General features: G+C 41.6%; 1 protein-coding gene across 1 annotated transcript in view; it reads right to left on the minus strand.

Moving 5' to 3' along the window:
- The window catches only part of ERICH1 (glutamate rich 1), a 77273-nt gene that overhangs the window by 10597 nt on the left and 44840 nt on the right, over positions 1–21836 (minus strand). Inside the window, exons 4-5 of the mRNA XM_056856163.1 lie at positions 4656–5024; positions 2445–2639 (exon numbers count right to left, since the gene is read on the minus strand). Of these exons, the coding sequence (XP_056712141.1) occupies positions 2445–2639; positions 4656–5024 (564 nt within the window). The remainder of the gene's footprint in view (positions 1–2444; positions 2640–4655; positions 5025–21836) is intronic.

Here is a 21836-nt window from a genome sequence, read left to right on the forward strand (position 1 = left end):
CCCAGAGGCTGAGCTCCTCCTCCTCAGCTGACCTACCCCTGGAACTTTGGGCATGCACACCCCACTCCAGCCCTCCATCACTGGGCTTCCACCAGCCTGTGCTGCCCACTGATGTTGTCCTTGGTTTCCGCCTCCCCCCCTCTGTGTGCCCCAGGCTGTCGGGATCCAGCGTGGTGAGTGGTTAAGAGCGGTGGTTTGGCGTGGTGGAGTCTGATCTGGAGAACCGGGTTTGATTCCCCACTCCTCCATATGAGTAATACAGAGGTTAATCTGGTGAACTGGATCCCCCCCACTCCTACACATGAAGACAGCTGGGTGACCTTGGGCAAGTTACAGTTCTATTAAGAGCTCTCTCAGCCCCACCTACCTCACAGGGTGTCTGTTACGGGGAGGGGAAGGGAAGGTGATTGTAAGTCGGTTTGAGTCTCCCTTAAGTGGAAGAGAAAGTTGGCCTATAAAAACCAACTCTTCTTCTGTGCTGGACAGGTCCCAGGTAGCTGACTTGCTTCTCTGCCTGCTGAAAAGGAGGGACTCTGTGGCTTGCCGAGAAGGGGAGTGGTCCTGCCAGGAGTAGGGGCTGTTGCCATGACATTCGTGCTATTCCTCTGAATAAGGGGTGGGGCAAAGCCATAAACTTAAGTATCTAGCACTTATGATTAACCAGCAATCCTCACTTCCCATGAGTGCTGGGTAACAAAGCTTTTACTGTACTACTTGTATTTTAATATTTATTTTGTATTACACTTGTATCCTTTCCTCCTTCCAGTGGGCTCAGACCAGCAATGGTGTGTTCCTTCGTGATGCAGGTAATTGAACCATGCAACCATTCACAACTGGATTATTCTATGTGGACAATCTGATCCAGTTGTAAATCACTGCTATAGTGCAACAAAAGCACAATATCCAACAATGAAAAGATGCAGTTGGTACCAAGCACTTCCAAGCTAAACACTGAGCCCAACAGTGAGCATTAACAATATGCTAGCTGCTGTTGAGAAGATAAAAGAAACAGCCCATGAGCTTAGAGGCTGTTAAAAATGTCCTAGATTGAGAAAAAAAATACCTGAACACACATTTAGAAAAAAGAACGCACATATACCCTCCAGCATTTTCTAGATGAAAACAAGGGTGCTTTTGAGCGCTTGTAATACATCTATACTTACACCAGAGATCAATACCTGAGACCCCTTCTCCCACTAGTGCACAATGCTAAAGGTTCTTCTCTGCCAACTACACACTGTTTTCAGTTACTCTACAATAGCCCTGACCTGGATGGCCCAGGCTAACCTGATCTCGTCAGATCTCAGAAGCTAAGCAGTGTCAGCCCTGGTTAGTATTTGGATGGGAGACCACCAAGGAAGTCCAGGGTTGCTATACAGAGGAAGGCACTGGCAAACCACCTCTGTTAGTCTCTTGCCTTGAAAACCCCATAAGGGGTCGCCATAAGTCGGCTGCGACTTGACGGCATTTTACACACACACACACGCACTCTCAATAGCCCGCACTGGTTGCTGAAGCAGTGTTATGTTATACACTAGACAAGATATAGAGATCCCTCACTGCATCTGTCTACGCTTTTTAGACTACATAATAAATACAAGGGAGTCTTATAACACAGGAGGCTGAGGCACAGTCGAATGGGGGAGGATGCTATCCCTTTTCCCTCAATGCCATTTTTTGGAAGCAAATCCCAACAGTACCGTCTTGCTCTTCCACAGGGGAAATGTACAGATACCATTCAAGTACCTGCACATCTTCCCACTGCAGCCCAAATAGCAGCTTTGCGGCAGGTGGGTTAATAATCTCTGGAACCATGGCCCTGATCCAGTTAGGGGCCTTCACAGTTGCTTATAACTGAACATGGGGAGATCCAACCACAGATATATCCCTCTGTCTCATCCAATTTGACCCTAAGGAACTGACCATAAGAGTTTCATAAAAACTTTTTTAGGCTTGTTTAATATCATTGTGGCGCAGAGTGGTGAGCTGCAGTACTGCAGTCCAAGCTCAGTCCACGACCTGAGTTCGATCCCGTCGGAAGTCGGTTTCAGGTAGCCAGCTCAAGGTTGACTCAGCCTTCCATCCTTCCAAGGTCAGTAAAATGAGGACCCAGTTTGCTGGGGGTAAAGGGAAGATGACTGGGGAAGGCACTGGCAAACCACCCTGCAAACAAAGTCTGCCTAGGAAACGTTGGGATGTGACATCACCCCATGGGTCAGGAATGACCCGGTGCTTGCACAGGGGACCTTTACTTTTTTAATCTCATTGTACTGAGCCAAGCTTGTTTATTTCTTTGTCTCCTGCCATTTTGTGAATCAAGTATCCAATAGATTTACGCAAATATTAAATATGAATAGAATGTCTCTGAGCAACAAATAGCCTTGCTCCATGCCACTTTGCAAACAGATGAACAGTAGCAGCCTGTTTGTGTGTGCTTAACATACCAGGAGGCATGGCTGAATGTCTCTGGAACTCCTCCATGGCACCCTTCAGTCTTTCTACATCCTGCAGAAGTACAAGGGATTTCATCTGGTGCAGAAGAGTGACATCTGAGGCAGCCATGCTATGAGATTCAAGATTCTGTAGACTCTCATAGACGCTTTCTGAACTAATTGATGGTGCTTCACATTTTGATCGCTCTAAAGAAAAGAAAAACACACAGGTTTACTTGGGGAATGTTCTATTTGTATGCAGTGTATTTATCACATGAACACATGAAGCTGCCTTATAATGCCTTTACTGAATCACCCTTAGTCCATCAAAGTCAGTACTGTCTATTCAGACCAGCAGCGGCTCTCCAGGGTCTCAGGCAGAGGTCTTTCACATCACCTACTTGCCTAGTCCCTTTAACTGGAGATGCCGGGGATTGAACCTGGGACTTTCTGCATGCCAAGCAGGTGATCTGCCACTGAGCCACGGCCCAAGTGAAGAGATGCTTTAAAAACAAAACTACTATTTTTTTAAAAAAAATTACGTTACGGTAAATTAATATATTTAGGATTGCATAAAAGGAAACAATATGGCATGTCCTTGAGATCCAAGAGGGAAAACAATTGCGCTCATCTTACAGCCATCACAACTAGAGTGCAGTGAAAATACAGAAGATGTGCAATTGACTGTCTCTGGAGAGTTCCTTTGAAAATGCAATGTGTTCAGTCACTGACTCTGCTGCATGCTGTTGACCCACCTACCCTTCCTAAGAGTGACATATGATTATCTGGCATTTTATGGGCTCATTGTTTTCCTGCTTCCTGTTGTATCCTCTGTGTGTTTGTGTGTGTGCACCAATACATGTTGAATACAGGCCTAGTCTTTTAACAGTTAGGCCGCAACTAGGGTTGGTTGAAAGAATTGGTTGGTTCAGGGCACCTCTTGCCTTGGACTTGTTTCCCACTGCTGCTTGACAAGGTGGGGGGGGGGGAGAATTGTGGGATTCGGTGTCACAACACTGCTGCTGTCTCACAGCGTGAACCAGCGTACATGTGTTCGGCTTAACCACAGAGTTTTGGGTGAATCCTAGAGTGTAATGCTGACGCAACACTATCACTTCAAGTACGCGTCGGAAGTGGCATTACATATTGGCGATATGCCAACAGGTAAACCCTTGCCCTGCCATATCACATTGGGCAGCGGCACTGGGCTGGTAACCATAGATGTGTTGCTCAGTCAGCAGGACAAAATGCTGAGCACTTCGAGGCATCATCCAATGAAAAGCTGCTCCTGCAACCCATAATTTGTTGCATTTTTGGGGAGGGAACACACTTGGTGCTGAGCAGTATCAACCAAACCCCTAGTTGTCTGTGTAACACATTGGAGGAGGGGGGCAAGGCTTGTCAGCACAGTTCTTTGAAAAGCACTGTATCAGATGACACAAAAATTCTACTTGTGGTGTTTGATCTGCACTTGCTTATTTCCAAATGCCAAGTTATACTGTTGTCATTAAGTGATGAACATGCATTTGTAAACTAGTCTGTAGTATTAATACTGTATGCATAGTTAAATTGTGGAATTCCCTGCCCCAGGATGTGGTGAAGGCTGCCAACTTGGAAGGCTTTAAGAGGGGAGCGGACATGTTCATGGAGGAGAGGGCTATCCATGGCTATTAGTAAAAATGGATACTAGTCATGATGCATATCTATTCTCTCCAGGATCAGAGAAGCATGCCTATTATATTAAGTGCTTTGGAGCACAGGCAGGCCAATGCTGCTTCCTAGAGGCACCTGGTTGGCCACTGTGTGAACAGACTGCTGGACCTTGGTCTGATCCAGCATGGCCTTTTCTTATGATCTTATCAATGGTAAAAAATAAGACCAAAACCTATGAATTATAATAAAATAATGAACAGTGATAAAAGGGTTCCGAAAGAGAGAGAATTTTGTAAGGAAATGTTATAGGAAGCAGTAAAATGACAACTACATGAATAATGACAATACTTTTCATTGAGAATTTCTGGTGAAATGGTAAACCATAGCAAAAGCAGACAAGCGAGTGACCTTGTCTTAGGCGTAGTTGATTATCTTGCTCCCGCATTATAAAGCAGCAAACACAGTCAGGCCCACAAGCAACGTATGCAGCTTTCTCATTAGACAAAGACAGAATAATTATGTATTTCTTGTATTTCATGTTAAAGTTACTGATAAAGGGGGAATACCTACTGTCAGAAAAATAGATTTCTTGTGTTGCCTGCAAAAAATCCAGAATGTCGTCTGCTTTTTTATCCACATCTTCAAAATTTGTTCCTTCCTCCTTCTCAGGCTTATATGTGAAATCTATACCAGTTGGTTTTGTTAGCAAGCCAGCTGCCCTCATCCTTGCTCTTTGCCGTTTCTTTTTCATTTTTCTCTTTTTGTTTCGACTTAAAGTGTGCCGGTCTGCATGTTCCAGCTGTAAATTATCTTCAGTGGGATTTTCATGCTTCCCACATTCCACTTGGCCTTCATGTGAATTATCAGTGTTTTGCAAAATAGTCTTTCGTTTCTTCCTTCTAATGCGCTTTTTAATGGGTTGCCCTTGATAATTATCTTCTGTAGGTTTAAAAGAAGCATGTTAGTTATACATAAAACTGGCAATAAGAAGTGTTTTTTGCTATCCTTGATAAGAATATGCCTTTCCCCCCTTTCTGGGAAGTTTAAGTACATCTGCTAAAATACAGGTGCCAGAGAGTTTGCTTTTAGCTATTATTGATACTAATATGGCACATTCGAGTATATGGTGCCTGACACGAGGAGCTTACAATTTAAGTTCCAATAACAGGAAGACACAAAAAGAGCTGAGGAAAAAGATGAAAGAAGGGTAGTAAATGAAGGATGTGAGCAAGAGAAATTTTATTTACTGAACAGATTTGCCTTAGTTAGCTATGAGAATAAGGGGTAAGAGGAAGCCAGCTGAGGCAGCCAAAAAAGTAGAGGAGGAGGAATTTAAAAGGAAAGTGACAGTACCCCACAGTTGTAAGCTTCCATCTTAGTACATGAAGACAAAAAGAGTTCCCAGACTGTTTCTGATAGAGCTTACTCATCCATTTAATACTAAGTTGCTGAAGCTGGGAGAAATCCAACTCTAAATGAAGATTATACAATATAAGACATATGGAAGGCACCCCCTCCAGTTTACCTTATAGCACAAATGTGGTGAAAGTTGGCATTTGCAAGAAAGAACAGAGAAGTGTGAAGATACAGATTAATCTGCCACTCAGCTGTCCCCCTGTGAATTTCCCCTCCAAGCTGTTTTAAATCATGTTTTGCTCATCGGCTGGGCTCTGACACCAGACACAGGGCACCATTCTGTGGAATATTTGTTAATGCCACCCTGTTATCCTGAGGAGTCTCACCATCAGAAGCCCAGAGTACTTGGGCTGCTATGTTGAATAAAAGGCATTTCATACCCTGATTCTGGGTGGTTTACCATCAGAAACTGAGCCATTTGCTTTGACAGAGCAACAGGCCATAACTAACTGCAAACAGCTGTAAACATTTGAAAGGAATACTGAGAGCCAATTCTTGCTCACAGATAGGTAATTCCCAAATGAAATTAAAAGGGAAGAATCTGCAAGGAGGAGGAAACAAACTAAAACACTAAGCACCCTGTCTCTTGTTCGCTAATTTTATTTTAGAATTGCTGTTCTCACATTCATATTACCTCAGCAAATACAAATTTGGGGACCCATGTTGAGGCAAAGATAGGGAAAGGAAAGGTCACAGGCTTATACAGGCAAAACTATGCGGATGGAGAATGAAAAACAAGTAACAGGGGTATGCAAAACAGTTTGCATATATGTGTGTCTCCGTGCATACACAACATATTTGAGGAATAAGTGAACGCGCACAGGGTGGGAGTAAACATGCCAGCCCCATCCCTATTTATGCAGATTTGCTGCATATAGACTCTGTAGATCTCTCTCTAGTTATGTTATAAAACTCTTACTTGGGTAATTTTCTAGCTGTCTTTGGAGAACTTTGCAGCCCACCCCTGACTCAGCTTCCAGTCCATTTGTCTGGTGCCCAACCCATCACTGCTTCTGATGGGGGAACCCTGAAGTAATTCCTGACCCATAAGTTCATATCAGACACCCTATGTCAAAAAGCAGGTTCATCTGTCAAAGCCAATGACTCCCTGCCAGATTCCATGCTAATGCCCTTATTTGTGCCTTGAACTATTTCCTGTCTTAATTAAAATAATTTTTTCCTATGGCTTAACTAGCCACCATCTCACAAATCCCAGAAGCTCCTAGATACTGGTATTGTCTCACAGTTGCACTTTATTAAAGTGACTTCTCTCACATCTATTACAAGGCTTGTTTAAATGCTGCAATGCCACCATGGAGGTCTCCAAAAAACACTTCCTGCAGCAGAACTCCATGTATCACTGAAAAGTCTCATATCCAAATGCCAGCATCGGCAGCCTGGCTCATCTTAGTATATACTTGGCCGCTGAAATTTCAGTTTTTATTTTGAAAAAGTAATAAGTGCACAATCCATCATGCCAATGACACAGAGCCCTCAATGGAGACATTTTTCATTCCAACCCACTATCTAGCCCATCCTCAGTCACACGTGTGCCAAATTGGCCATCACTGATAACGGGCAGCCCATGCTCACTGCCCATACTGATCCAGCCACTTCATTCATCCCCAGGTGCCTGGCCTGTGAGATTCTGGTACCTGAAGCTAGAGTGCCATGAACTCATCCTCTTCTGTGGGGTAGGTCTATATTTACAGGTTCAAGCATAGTGGGTACAGGAGGCACAAAAGGCAGAAAGTACAGGTAAATAATATCCTTATTCTTTGAACTTAAGTATACAGTCAGTTTTGGTTTGATGTCCAGATGGGGGCTCATGCAGGATCATTCCTTTCACGTCATTCTGGAGGCTGGCTGCTTGGTTGTATTTCCTCCCTTGTTCCTCTCTTACTTTAGAGTGGCAAGGCAGTTAAAGTGGGCGGCTGACTCCCTCCATCCTCCTTGTACATCTTCTTACTTCGGAGAGGGGAGGCAACAAAAAAAGGGCTGCTGTGCCTGCTATGTTCTAGCGCCAGTGCCTTAAGCAAATGACCCTCACCAAGGGTTACTTGATCCCCAACCAGTAGGAACTCTCATGTATTCACAAAGGTGTTTATGTATGAGTGACTTCCAAGCATATGAATTCATAATGCCTGGAAGTCCCTGCTTGTTCCTAGAGCACGAAGGAGAAGGACTAGTTTTGATCCTGGGCCACAAGAAATTAACTGGGTAAACCGAGACCATATGCGGGCCATTAGTTGGTCACTGCCAGTTAAAAGCATTATCATGAACGAATGCCAATAAATGTATAGTCCTTAAGGGGGTAGAGTAATAGAATGACACCACATTATGTAATGTCATCCCGTGCTTGTTCCTTCTCTCTATGGTTATTTATTTATTAAATTTCTATCCTGCCCCTCCCCGATCAGGCGAACACGATGGAACTTCATTTGTAGCCAATGCCTATGATAAGAATGTTCCAGCAACATGCTAAGACAACACGGATGGAGACAAATAATGTTGGAGTCTGCCTTATTGTTTTTAAAATACTTTAAAATATTTTTGCTGGCTTCGTGTATGTGGAATGAGCTGTCACTATTTGTCTGGCTCGTTCCATGTAACTCATTCCCAATCTTTATAATAAAATTGCTTTGAATAAAAGGACTGCAATTTCATTTTGGCTACCTCCTCCTTTCTTGAGCTTTGTTATCTCTGAAACACTTCCTCTCTTTTAATACCAGCATCAGACCTTCAGTCCCTCCTTAGCTGACAGATGACTCATGGCAAAGCAGTTTTGATACTTTCTATGAAGGAGGTGGAATAAAAATACACTGGGAGTTTAACATTGCAGCACAGCAAAGACCAAAATAATTTTTTTCTATGTACTGACAATCAGGAGAGTTTTGTATGCATGACATTTGAAATAACCATCTTTCATCTGTCAGGAAACGGGCAGATGGGAGATAAAATGAATGGCTGTGAAATATCAGCACTGAAAAGGCAAAAGTGAAATTGGAAAAAAAATTCTCAAAAGTAACAGGCTTGAATGGCAGGGATATTAATCCCATTACATAGCTCATGGGCTAACTTCCTCTTCAAAATCAGTGTAAGCTCATACACAGCATCCAGACACACATCATTTATTCACTTCATTTATAGCCTACCTTTCTTGCCAATACTCAAGGTGGATTACAAAACATAAAAAATAATTCAGACAAGCAGCATAAAACAGACAATAAATAATGTAACAGGACTAGGATTACAGAACTTTAAAATAATGCAAGTAAAACTGATATACAATTTCTGTGCCCACAATCCAGAGTTTGGATGCTGTTGTTTGTTTGTTTTTGGCTTGTCATCTACAGTGACATGAAGAAATCTACCACATTTCTGTGTTCCTTACCATACTGTGATAGCTACTGTATGTGAAATGATTTCCAGCATTCTACACTTGGCAGATCCCATGTGGGTAGTGCTTAGGGTCCTGAGGTTGGCAACTGGCAGGAGACTTATCTTGGGGGTAACCCTAGAGCTTTGGGCAAACACTAGAGCACCACCCAACATGATGATGGCACTCCTTGGTTTCAGTGGAAGTAATATTATGGTGTCAGACCAATGCTGATCAGACCTGACATTTCTTCTAACATCTTCCTAGTGTGGTGTGGTCGTTAAGAGCAGTGGTTTGGAGCGGTGGACTCTAATCTGGAGAACCAGGTTTGATTCCCCACTCCTCCACATGAGCGGCAGAGACTAATCTGGTGAACCGGGTTGGTTTCCCCACTCCTACACATGAAGCCACCTGGGTGACCTTGGGCTACTCACAGTTCTTTTAGAGCTCTCTCAGCCCCACCTACCTCACAGGGTGTCTGTTGTGGAGAGGGGAAGGGAAGGTGATTGTAAGCCTGTTTGACTCTTCCTTAAGTGGTAGAGGAAGTTGGCATATAAAACCAACTCTTCTTTTTCTTCCTCTGCTGCCCAGCTAAGTGGCAGTGGGCAGAGCTGGCAGGGGGCATGAGGTCTCCCACTGAAGCAGTAGACCTGGCCTCACTAGTAGTTGCACCCCTTTTCTATAAGCTTTCATAAATTTTCTTCAGAGATCTCTAGGGCATCAGAAGGATTGGGGGATAATTATTAAGGAGGAGGTCAAATGATTTCCTAAAGGGCATGATGAATGGGTAGTAAATATAAAAATCACACTGTGTACATATAATACAAACACATACTGAAGGGTCTCTTGCATTGCCTCAATGTCTTATTTTTAATTATTGAGTGTTTCTGGTCTTTTGGCCTCCCCCTCTCCCTTATAGACCATTCAGTGATCTGAAGAAACTTCACCTTCTAAGCTCTGTCAATAAACATCTCCAAACCCAGTAGAGTGCCGGCAAGATGTATGGATGTATGCCAGCGAAACACCAGGTTGCAATCCAGTGAACTATGAAGCTAACTTGACGACCTTAGGGCATTCCTCATTTCTCATGACTTACCTATCTCAAAGGGTTGTCTTAAAGAGAAAATTAGATACCCTCCATGTTTGCTGCTCAGAGCTCCTTGAATATAAGCTGACACAAAGATAATCATTCATAACAGAGGCTGACTGAAATATACATTCATAGTAAGCATTATTATATGTATGCTATGTGCATTCAGCCTCTGGAGAAATATGGAAGAGAAGCTAAAGAATAATGAGCCAGATCAATAGTACTTAAGTTTTGGAGGTTGTTTCTTCTCTTTGGCTGTTACTGCACTAGGTATTCCCAGCGATGTATTAAGAGTTTGAAAACGTTATAAAAAATACTGTTCACACTTTGTTTGGCCCCTTTAGCTGTGAAGACGTCTTCCAACCATTTATAAGCCGTGGTATCCAAAAACCCTTTTAAAGCAATGTTTTTTATAACATTTTCAAACTCTTAATACATCGCTGGGAATACAAAGTGCGGTAACCCCTTACCTCTCTTTTTTTGGGAGGAAAGATGCACTCAAAATTGCTGTAAGGGTACTAAACAGTGACTGGGTACAGCTTCTTCAATGCAGCACCTGCAGGAACTAATAGCTACTGAATAGAGATTCCTTCCTTAATAAGATTAGCCTTTGCCTTGAAACTCAAACAACCACCTGCTTTTCTTTCAGCAATTTATATTCATAAATGTAAGGCATTAAAATATTTTCAAAGTGCCTAAAAACCTAGGGTGATTATTGGATCTTTTTTGGGTTGGTAGTGTTAAAACTATTAGACACTGATTTACATTTCAAAGTTTCCTTGAAATCTATTCTTTCCCAGAATGTGACAAAGAGACAAAAACTACATAGACAAGGAGAATAAAAACATGTTTAAACAACGAAGCAGTAGTTAAAATGAGTAAGTTAGTAGTTTTGCTACAGATATTGTAATTGATTACTATACGAAGTAGTCATTTATTTTATTTAGACATTTATACCTCACTTCCCTCCCCCAAGACACGAAGCAGTTCATAAATATAATTCTCCCTCCTCCATTTTATCTTCACAACAACCACCCTCTGAGGAAGGTTAGGCTGAGAAAGACTGACTGGCCCAAGATCACGTGTAGCAAACTTCCATAGCACAGTGGGGATTTTGGAACTGGTTGGATTCTGTGTATTACAGATCACTTAGTGATAAGTGATGCTTTCTTTTTAATATATATATATTCTTTAAAATGTCCCAGTTACTACTGCATAATACCATATTCTGTCACTAACAAGGTGGGAGCCGATACAGTATAGCAGAAAGATGAATTTGGATCGAAAAGACTGTCTCTGATTACCTACTTGGCCATGGCACTTTCTGAACGCCCTTATGCTGCACCGCCTGATAACAGGGACAGTAGGGTAACAATACTAAAGATACCTTCCTGTAAATAAGAACTGTTGAATAATATGGGACTTACTCCTGAGTAGAACTGCTTAGTTCTACTCAGGAGAACTAGGTAGCTCGCTGTATTTGGTATCTCTGTAATCCATCCTAGGACTTCTAGTTAGATCATGAAGAATATCAAGGCCACCATTTGGTCATGCCAAGGTGTACTGCGGAAGTCAAATGCAAAAGCACAAGGCAAAAACCTTCCATTTAGCATTGTTATTTGATGGATTGACAAACTCATAATACAGTTCCTACAATGGATAGTAATCAATCACGAGAGGTTAACCCTGATTTTGTTTAAAAACAAAACAAAACATGGGAAACCCTAGTGTGGTCTTTTTCTTTCTTTCTTTTTTTTTAGAAATCTGATCTGTTCAGTGAAATCAAAAAAGATAATGAATCTTTTATTTAATTCAAAACTTTCCACATATGAAAAACAATTCTATTGCATTGGGTTTCCATACCTAATTCATACCCCCCTCCCGAAAACCAGTTGCTTGGATACTTCAAGTAGCTTCAGCACTGTAAAGTGGATATTACATTCTTATTTAGATGGGCTGTCATTCAGAATATATCAGCAGGTACAAAATTATCCCAGTGCTTTCCAAGAATAAAATTCTCACTTTTTTTTTTTAAAAAAAGAGTTTACTTTAGAAGGTTTTGGAAAGGACTCCCCACCCTCACCATCAATTACCTCCTTGATATCCTCTGAGAAAATGGAACAAGGTAGTCCTTCCCCAATTCAGAAGAATACTTGTAGAAGAAAATGCCAATAAGAGCAAAATCAAGTTCCTAGGCTGCCAGAAAGTCAGCTGTCCTCATGTGATGAAATTGTAAGGATAAATTACCAGGATAGCAGTGGTGAAGAAGCAAGTTGCTTGCTCTGAAAATCAACTGGTATAGAGCATAAGGCGAGTCACATTATTCTGTTGTTTTGTTCCGCTCTCTGGAGACTATAGTGGACTCAGTGGACTAACAAAAGTTCTACTACAAAGGTTTTTTTTTAATTGTTATGACAAAAAACAAAACAAAAAACAAGGACCACACACTCAAAACCTGCACACGTAAAAGGTGTAGACCCAAAACTGATTGCCCTCCCACTTGGGCGTTTTAACAGTTCAAGGCAATAACATTCAAACATCTTCCTTATTTGGGCCAAGAAACCTTATGATGTACTGAAATAATCAGTAGAAGTATTAGGCAAAAATGCAGAGTAAATAGGGGAAATGCATGTATTCAAAATGCTTTAAGTTTAAAATAATGAGATTGTATGCATGTACTGTCATCACAGAGAAAATGCGTACACAAACCATTATGCACAAAATAGTATACACGACAGGTTTACAGCTGTTTTAGTGCCCCATTGGAAGTTTATCCAAGAAAACAAGAAAACGAATGGATAGAAAAATTATTGTCCATATACTGTAGCAACAAAATTTAATACATTTCTATTCCCCTCTCCAAGCAGTCCAGGGCATCTTACTTCATCCACCATTTTCATTCTTACCACCTAACCACCTTTGTGAGGTAGATTAGGCTGAGAGACAGAGAGGAAGGCCCAAAGTCCTCCAGTTTCAATAACAGAGTAGAGGTTCAAACCTGGGTCTGCCAAATACCCATATGAGACTCTAACCCTACACCACAAAACATTATAATCCATTTGTTCTCAATTATCACTAACAAAGTTAATATGCGATGTACCTATATCTGTAAGAAAGTTTTGCAGATAACTTTTAGTCCAAGGTCACTAGAAAACTGTTGGCTAACTATATCCACAGAGAATGAATACTTCTCAGATGGTGGAATACATATCATTTGTTGAGTATTTTTGTCTTATTTACCCAATACAAAATGTTAGGCTATCATCTGGAAAAAATCATCTTTGTTTGACAAGCGCATTCCATCTATTTATAAAGAAAAGAACTTTTCCCTTTAGTAGTAGGTTCATAATTCCACAGATCTGGCTTCCCTTACAGTGGATGGCAAGATCATAAGACAAAAAGAGACACGTCAAACACTAAGCAAATGCCAGTTTAATCCCAGGGTCACCGTCTGCTTAACCTTGGCTAAGTAGCACAAAGGCAAAGGACAGTATGAAACTGTGGACCTTTGGCTTTCCTTATTATTGCAAAATGTCAGGATGCAGTGGATCAAAGGAACATGGTGATCTTTTTCTTTCAAGTGAATTTTGTATTTCATCTTTATGTAAGTCAGGGTTTCCTTTTCAAATGGCTACTAGCTGTCCCTCAGAAAACCATGGCAAATGAGAGCTTTTCGATTTTTGGCATGGAACACTGCAGCATGGAATTGAGGTCACGATGTAGCCAAAAAATTATAAAGGCTGATGGTGTGTGTGTGTGGGGGGGAGTCATCTGATGCCATACTGCTCCTTCTTTTTAGCACAGAACTGGACGTGAGAGGAGATCCTGTATGGAGTCACCCTTAAGTCTAGACCTCCCACATCCCAGTCCTGCATTTGTCTCCAAACAGATCTTTCTTCTTAACAGAAGTAAAAACAGAGCTGGTTATCTGTACTCCTGAAAGGACATTTGAGTTGCAGTAGTGCAGTTTTCTTAAATGTATTATTGCATACAGGGGATTGCCTTGGAATTGTTTCCTTAAGAAATCTGGAAGTCATATGTATAGTCTGGCAAAAAGCACTATGGGTCAAATCAGATTCTGTCATTGCCTTCCATTTATTAGGCACTTATTTAGTAAAACTGACATTGTTAGAAAATGGCAAAGAATGTAAGGGAGGAAAGAACAGGAAGGGTTTTATTTTTGGGGGGAATGTTGTAATTCCAATTTATTTTTAAAGTTACTATTTTTTATACCTAAAAATAAAAAAGGAAGAAATGGCCAGGGCCAGCCTCAAATGTACTTAATCGAATAAAGACAATCTTGATGCACTAAGACAGCAAGATGGAGTATTTCTTCATGCAATAACACCCATCAAACCTTCAGATTAGGGTGGGACATTAATAATTCTCATTGGCCATCAGCAAGATTGCCACAGTCCATTATTGTGAAGAAATAAAGCTTTCACTTCCAGTATCTAGTTGAAAACCTGCTGACATAGTACAAGCGTATATTTTTACAAAGGAAGAGAGAAAGCAAAACCAGACAAGTATTGTAGGAATATTTACTGAATATCTAGCCTAGCCCTAGACACAATGTCAATTTTATCTATCTGATAAAGAAAGGGAGAACTATATTTTGTTTGGAGAAAAAACCTGGTTTACATTTAAAAAGATTCATTTTTACAATGTTCCTTTGATCCTTTGCCTCTTAAAATTCTGCAAAAACAAGGGCAACAGCTGCTTTCAAAACTTGTTTATATTATTTTTAAATGATTATTTTAAAATCAACTCCACATTATTATACTACGTAGAAAACTACCCAGCTAGCACATATTTGGCTCAAGATAGTTTATATCACCAAGACTGCTGCACAGCAGCCTGCAAAAATGATAATACAAAAAGCATAAACTTTACTACTGTACCCATTTCACCTGTAAAAACTGCAAGCTCCTTTTGACTCAAACTGTTTCATTGCTCTGAATCCTACTTACCCTCCATTTTAATCCCCCCTTCACCTCTTCCTCACCCAGCATTTTAGCTGCTTAGAAAATTAGTATGGGGCCTCTCCAGGTACCTGCCCAAGGCAGCTTACAAGATAAATATATATATATATATGAAACATTAAAAGATATTAATTAAAACCCAATATTAAAAACCCTGCCTGGCATAAAAACATAAACCATAAAAACCAAACCACAGACAGCTTAAAACAAAAGTTTCCAGACTAAAATAGTGTTTAAAAATATCAACTCCATAATTAAATGTCTGGGTGAACAGATACACTTTGGCCAGGTGAGCCTCAACGGGAAGGGCATTCCACAAGCAAGGGGCCACTAATGAAAAAGTCCTGTCTCTGGTTGCCGCTTGCCTCTCCTCTGAAGCTTGGGATCACAGAGATGAGGGCTTGTGGGACAGCTGAACTGGCAGGCTGGGCAAAATGGGGAGGTGGCAATCTTTCCAGTACCCTAACCCCAAGCCATTGAGAGCTTTAAAAGTAAGAACCAGAATTGTGCCTGGAAACAAATTGGCAGCCAGTGGAAGAGCTTTCAATATTCCTGTCCCTGAAAGAAGCTTGGCTGCTGCATTTTGGATGAGCTGAAGTTTCTGGACCATTTTCGAAGGCAGCCCTGCGTAAAGTGCATTACAGTAATGTATTGTATAATATAGTCTATTTTATTTATTGTCTACATGGGAGCACCTAAGTCACGTACACCATGAAAAAAAATGAAAACCCTAACCCAGTTCACAGACAAGGGAGGGCATATCTCCAGAAAGCATGCAGAAGGTTGCACCAGGGCAACAAGGAGCAAATATGTCATGAATACTGGTCTGGAACAGCCAACTGAAGAGTTGTACTTCAGCCCGCTAATGGCAAAATTTATTCAATTAATTTTAGCATTAAATGTTTGGCCCTCACCAAAAATAACCATTACTTGGACAATGGCAGTTTTCAATAGGTCACGTTAACCCTTCTTTCAGCGGCAACTGAAAAACCACCGGTCGGCACGGTTATCTATGACAGGGTTCAAAACGCCACGTCATCTGGTCTTAGACAAAGCTGAGGAAAGAAGGCAGTGCTTCACAATGCGAGTATCATTAGGAATCATGTGAGGTAGGGAAAGATATGAACAAGATAGATACACCCACAGTGAAGTATTCTGTGAGAATTTACCAAGACCACGGTCACACAGCCCGGATAACCTACAAGAACCAATGAACTCTGACCGTGAAAGCCTTCGCCAATACTCTGTGAGAACCTTTTAGGCATGCTCAAAGACTGGAGCAGCAAACTTTATTTCCCCACTGCCAGACGTCTGTACCTCTTTCTCTCAGGGGAAGGGGTGCCACAGGGTACATGTCTACTAAGGCTTCATTACACCTTGAGCAAAGCACCTCTGACTTCATTTTCAGCGAAGCTGCCCACGTGCTGAATGGTGCTAGGGTTACAAATCGCATTACTGATGTACTGTGCTATCTGAACTGGAGGGCTGCCAGGCTATTAATCTCAAAGTCTCCAGAGCATGGGCCCTCGCTCTTCTCCGCTTCGGAGTCTCAGCTGTACTCTTATCACTTCTCTGATGCGGCTGGCACCTGTTGTTGAGTCTGCATTTATTCACATGGCACTTAAGATGCAGAGTTCACTTCTGGCATCCTGCACAGAAGCCAGGTTCAAAGAGATTTAAAATAAAAAAGCAGCCAACCAGTAAGAAACCATTCCAGTACACAATAGCCAAAACACTCAATGCCGATTCTTCAGGATTGTCATACAAATCCTGTCTTTAACTGCAGTTCTATCTTTCTGTGAATATTATTTCTCTGGACTATATTTATAGCCCCACAAGGCATTTCTCACCACCATGCAAAACTTCACTATATACTTTTTGATTTATTTTTTACTATTATTTAATAATAGCAACAGAACAAAAAATATAGAAAATACAGAATCAAAAACATAATATACCTAACAAGATACAAATTAATATCATACGAGTGTCAAATATTAATAACCTAACTGACTTTGCTACAAAATATACTATTAACCTGAACTTTTATAACTACTTTCATGCATTCATTTACTCTGAACTACCCCTGCATAACTTAGCATCACTCCCTGTATGTTTTTAGGTAGTTTTTTATTTCTAAAAAAACCCAATCTCTATATACATGAACCTTCCATGTTAGTGGGCTTCTCATTCTTTTGCTGCAATGGAGGGAAAAGTTCTGAATTTGCAAAGAAGTGTTGCATGCACACTTCTTGCTGCATGCAAACTGGCTTCTCTGTGGAAACGTGTAAGAAATAGGGTGGCCAGGACTCCTGCTTGTCCCGACGCTGCTCACTGTGGCAGAAGGAGCAAAATCAGGAGAGGGATTGGAGTCATGCCAACACTGCAACGTCTCTTCCAGCGCAAGCCCAGAAGTGGTCACCATGTCATGGAGATACACTTGAATTCACCTGAAACTCTTGAGGTTTTATCATAGAGCTTTGCGTAAATCCTAGAGCATCTCTCAGAGATGGTGACATCACTTCCAGATTTGCAATAGAAGCAATGTCACAGTGTCATTGTGGTGCCACTTTTGTTGTGTGTCCCCACCCCCCCGGATCTCCTGCCAATTGCCAGTGCTCAGATGACAACCCTAATAAGCAAGCACTTTGACATGAGGGCGCTCCAGTAAACACAAGAACATACTGGATAGGAGTAGATACACAAATATTTTATACGCAAAAACCTATCAAGCAGCCACCCTGGTTTTATGGTCACATGTACAGCAGTGACTTCATGTCATGATCCATAAGTGAAGCCAGTGCAATCCCGTACAGATCACTGTATACAGACTGAACAAAACCTGGTTTTATATTACAGTTCAGCAATGGATTCACTAGACAGAAATGGGTGGATCACTTTCTCTTGCCCCAGTTCTCCATTTCAAACCTTGGAACAACATCAAATCAATTTCCTGGGGATATTGTTATGCTTACTGCTTATTCAATGTGTGACAGAATTAACAAAGCAAGATATAAGCCAGCACTTCCAATAAAGTGCAGTGAGATTTATATGAATGGGGAGAACAGATACTTCAGATCATGAAGGAATTTCACCAAAAGTCTTTTCCACCATTACTGCTAGCAGAATGGAATTTGTTTCTGCATTGCATCACCCCATGCTTCTCCAGTAAGAATCTGAGACACCAAACAGCCTCATCGGAAGTAGCTTTGGATGCACTATGCAGGGGTTGAGTATCTTAATGCTTCCAAACATTAAAAAATCTTCTCTCCAGCATAATGCTTTTCAAAACGCAGGTATTCCCCTTGACTCAGCTGAAGTGCTACACTTGTTGTTAAGGCTGCTGTTGGTGAGTCTTGTCTCTTTGGCAATGAAAACCATGTAACCATGTAAGCTCCTTCCACCTGACTGCTGGATGGGGAAGAAATCGATTTGGTACAGAATCATGCAACAGGTCATGGAGTTCCTGTGTTTGAGTGATGATGGAAGTTATGTGATATGGATCTCATCCTAGTAGTGCAGTTACACGACAGAAATGGATCTCATGCCAGTAGAGTGGTTCTGATCAGCTCTCTCATATTATGACTGTGGACCACAATGAAATTCCTTTCAGGTACTTGGATGAATGTTATCTTCAACGGGAAGGCTTTAACAATTCCCTTGCCTTATTAGTCTTGTTACAAATGTTCAAAACAAAACTGGGAATGGGCAAGAATATCTACTGTAGCAGATTCCTCTTGGAAAGCACAAGATGAAACAGGGATCAACACTTTAATGCAGGGGTGTCCAACTCAATTGTTACGAGGACCAGATATGATATAAATGTCACTTGGTCGGGCCAGGCCATGCCTCACCAGCCCAGATCAAGAGTGATGGGGGTTGGCTGCCTCGGCTGGCTTGCGGGCCAGATAAGAGCTCTCAAGGTGCTGGATCCGGCCCCCGGGCCTTATGTTTGACACCACTGCTTTAATGTGTTCTGATAATTCACAGATGCGTAACTCACAACACAGAACACATTTGAAATGTAAGTGAACAGGGGCACTATACTTGAGCTACATTTTTTCTGAGATTATATGAAAAAAATACTCAGTGAATGCAGATGAGAATATTTAGATAACCAGCGTTTGAATAATATGAGTTCTGATCTACTCTTTTTCATAAGAGAAGTAATTAAATGCATTGTTGTCTTTCCTTCCTCTAATCCAGAATCCCTTGAAATTGAGATGGTTGACTAGACTACTGGGCACTTGTTCTGACATAAAAAAGTTTCTAGTGCCAGTAAACACACACACAAGCTGCAACAATGGAGAAAAACATCACAATGTGAAGTAAAGAAGGGGATAATCACTCAATAAAAGTATGGATGGTTCTGTAAATCACACGTTAATGAATGCCTCGTGACCATCATAAAATTAAATCTAAAGGCAGTTGGGAGTGACCTTGTGCACCTGGAACTGGGAAAGGCGCAAGGAATAACAACTAAAGTCAACATTCCTAAAAACACAAAATATTCACTAAGATTGCTGAAGACCAACATGTTTCTGTATTGGAGAGTCTGATCATCTTAAAACCTGTAAGAAGCACCCAACTATCATCCACTCTGGATTTCACACAGTATCAAGTCACATATCACAGACAAACTGCATGTGCAGAGTTGTCAGCTTAAACCAGTACATTTCAAAGTCTGCCACCGCAAACAGATCCATATAACCACCTTAGGGTGATATGGGTCTGTTCGCAGTACAGGAAAGTTCCATATTGGTGTGAACGAGTCTGCTACACATACAAAATTTTTGAAAAATGGGGGAACAACTTGAGCAGCACAGGGCAGTATTTACTTGTGAGCCTGCGCCTGTCATGTGAACAAAATTGAAGGTGAGCACCATCTTGTGGAGGAGGAAAACAGCTACACTACCTAAAACCGCTGGCTTTGTAGCTTGCACCAAGAGAAAAGAGATGTTATTCATTTCACTCATTTGCGGCAAGAAAGAAAAATACAGATGCTACTTTCGGGGAAAACTACTTTCTTTATCCCCTCACCTTGTGTCCAGGTTAATAAGCATATCATTGCAAACATGGGTAATCTGTGCAGACATCACAATCAAAGCAAGAAGAGATTAATCAGAAACTAAATCTACCTGTTGCCATTAAGATGCTTTCCAACTAACTTTTAGGTGAGTACTCATATCTTTAAAAGCTTGACATCAAAACATTTAGAAATGAGAAGGCAGAAAGACAGATAAAATAATCCAGAAAGACAGATAAAATGGGCACTGGCTCATTTTTGGTTTAGTCCCAGAGTCCCATATTTAATGTCAGGGCTCAGCTCTGGAGCATGTAAAATTCTAAAGGAGAGAGTTCACACATGTGTGAGCAGAGTGCTTACCTTTCATCATTGAGCAAGCACGTCCAGCCACATGAATCAGACAGACAAGGCTTGTAGGCAAACCAGAGCCCTCTTACCTTATACATTGAGTACTCCTGGATAAGGTCCTTTAATACAAGTTATTTACACCTAGAGTTCAAATGGCCCAGACTACATCTGAACAAAAGCACTATTCATGAGCGTGTGAAATGACCTTATACCAAACCAGACCACTGGTCTATCAAACTCAGAATTGTCTACTTTGATTAGCGGCAGCTCTCCAGTGTCTCTGACAGAAGGATTAGGCTGTAGGCAGTGCGAAAGATCTCTAACTGAAGATCCCAGAGATTGAAACTGAGACCTTCTATGCCTGTTCTAGGTCAATTTCAGGAGAGCAACACACTACTTTAAATGAAAATGTCCAAAGCAGGTCTACTTCAGCTAAGTATACATGACATATCTAAGGACAAGCCAACAAGGGGAGCAGGAACACATGACTGAGCAAGCTGGCCCCACCTGCTGCCTATGCCAGAACATGGGACATGCGGACTTCTTCCCTGTAACTGGGAATGTTCTCCAAACAGCATTTCCAGTCACGGGAACAGAGCCTATGGGTGAAAATTCATGGTCGCTTTAGCCTCCTTTATTCCCTGTTTCAGCCAGGATTCAGCCAGGATCAAACACATGCGTTTCGGCAAACGTGTGTTCGATCCTGGCTAAATCCTGGCTGAAACAGGGAATAAAGGAGGCTAAAGCGACCATGCGTTTTTGCCCTATGTGCATACAGTTTGCATGCATCTAACTGCTGTGGCCATTTTCTGGCTGTACACAGTTGAGAGCAGACCCAGCTGGCTTGTTCCTACACTTCCTCTATGTGTGTTGGCTATCTCCAGATATATTGAAGACATGCTCAATAGTTCTGGGGAAAACAATTACATGGACCTCCCACAGTGATACTGGTGGACCAGTTACATGGGAAGCCGGTGTCCATCTCAATGGGGCTCACGCAGAATACATTTCTGTATGCATTGTGTCTAGTGGGTTTGGACCACTGAAAAATCTATGGTGGGGATGATGAAACTCATGTGGACAAAAGCCATGCAAGACAGAAACGGCAGTAAGGAGGGGAAATCAGGCGAGATTGAGCAGAAAAGCTGGTAGGAATCAAACCATTGCTGGGGTACCTACACAAAACGTGGGAGAACATCTTTGTTTTTAAGAAGTGCTTTCTTTATATTAACAGGTGGTGGGAACATCACCAGACCCCTCCCCTTCAGGGCACCCCACATTCCTAAGCCTAGCATTCATCACAGATACACCTTGTAAAAGTCCACACACCAGCCAGCTGACGAATGGCAGATGGCCCTTTAAGAGTCAGGCACCCAATCATAGTCAGTTATCTGACAATCAGCTGTTGGGAAGCTTCACATCTAGGGGCAAGAAAGGGGAGTGACAGGGAACAGATTGCTCAGAAGGCGCCACTGTTCACACACAAGCGTAGTGTTTTGGGGTAGAGGGA

Source organism: Euleptes europaea, chromosome 10, assembly GCF_029931775.1.
Source record: "Euleptes europaea isolate rEulEur1 chromosome 10, rEulEur1.hap1, whole genome shotgun sequence".
Taxonomy (NCBI): Eukaryota; Metazoa; Chordata; class Lepidosauria; order Squamata; family Sphaerodactylidae; genus Euleptes; species Euleptes europaea.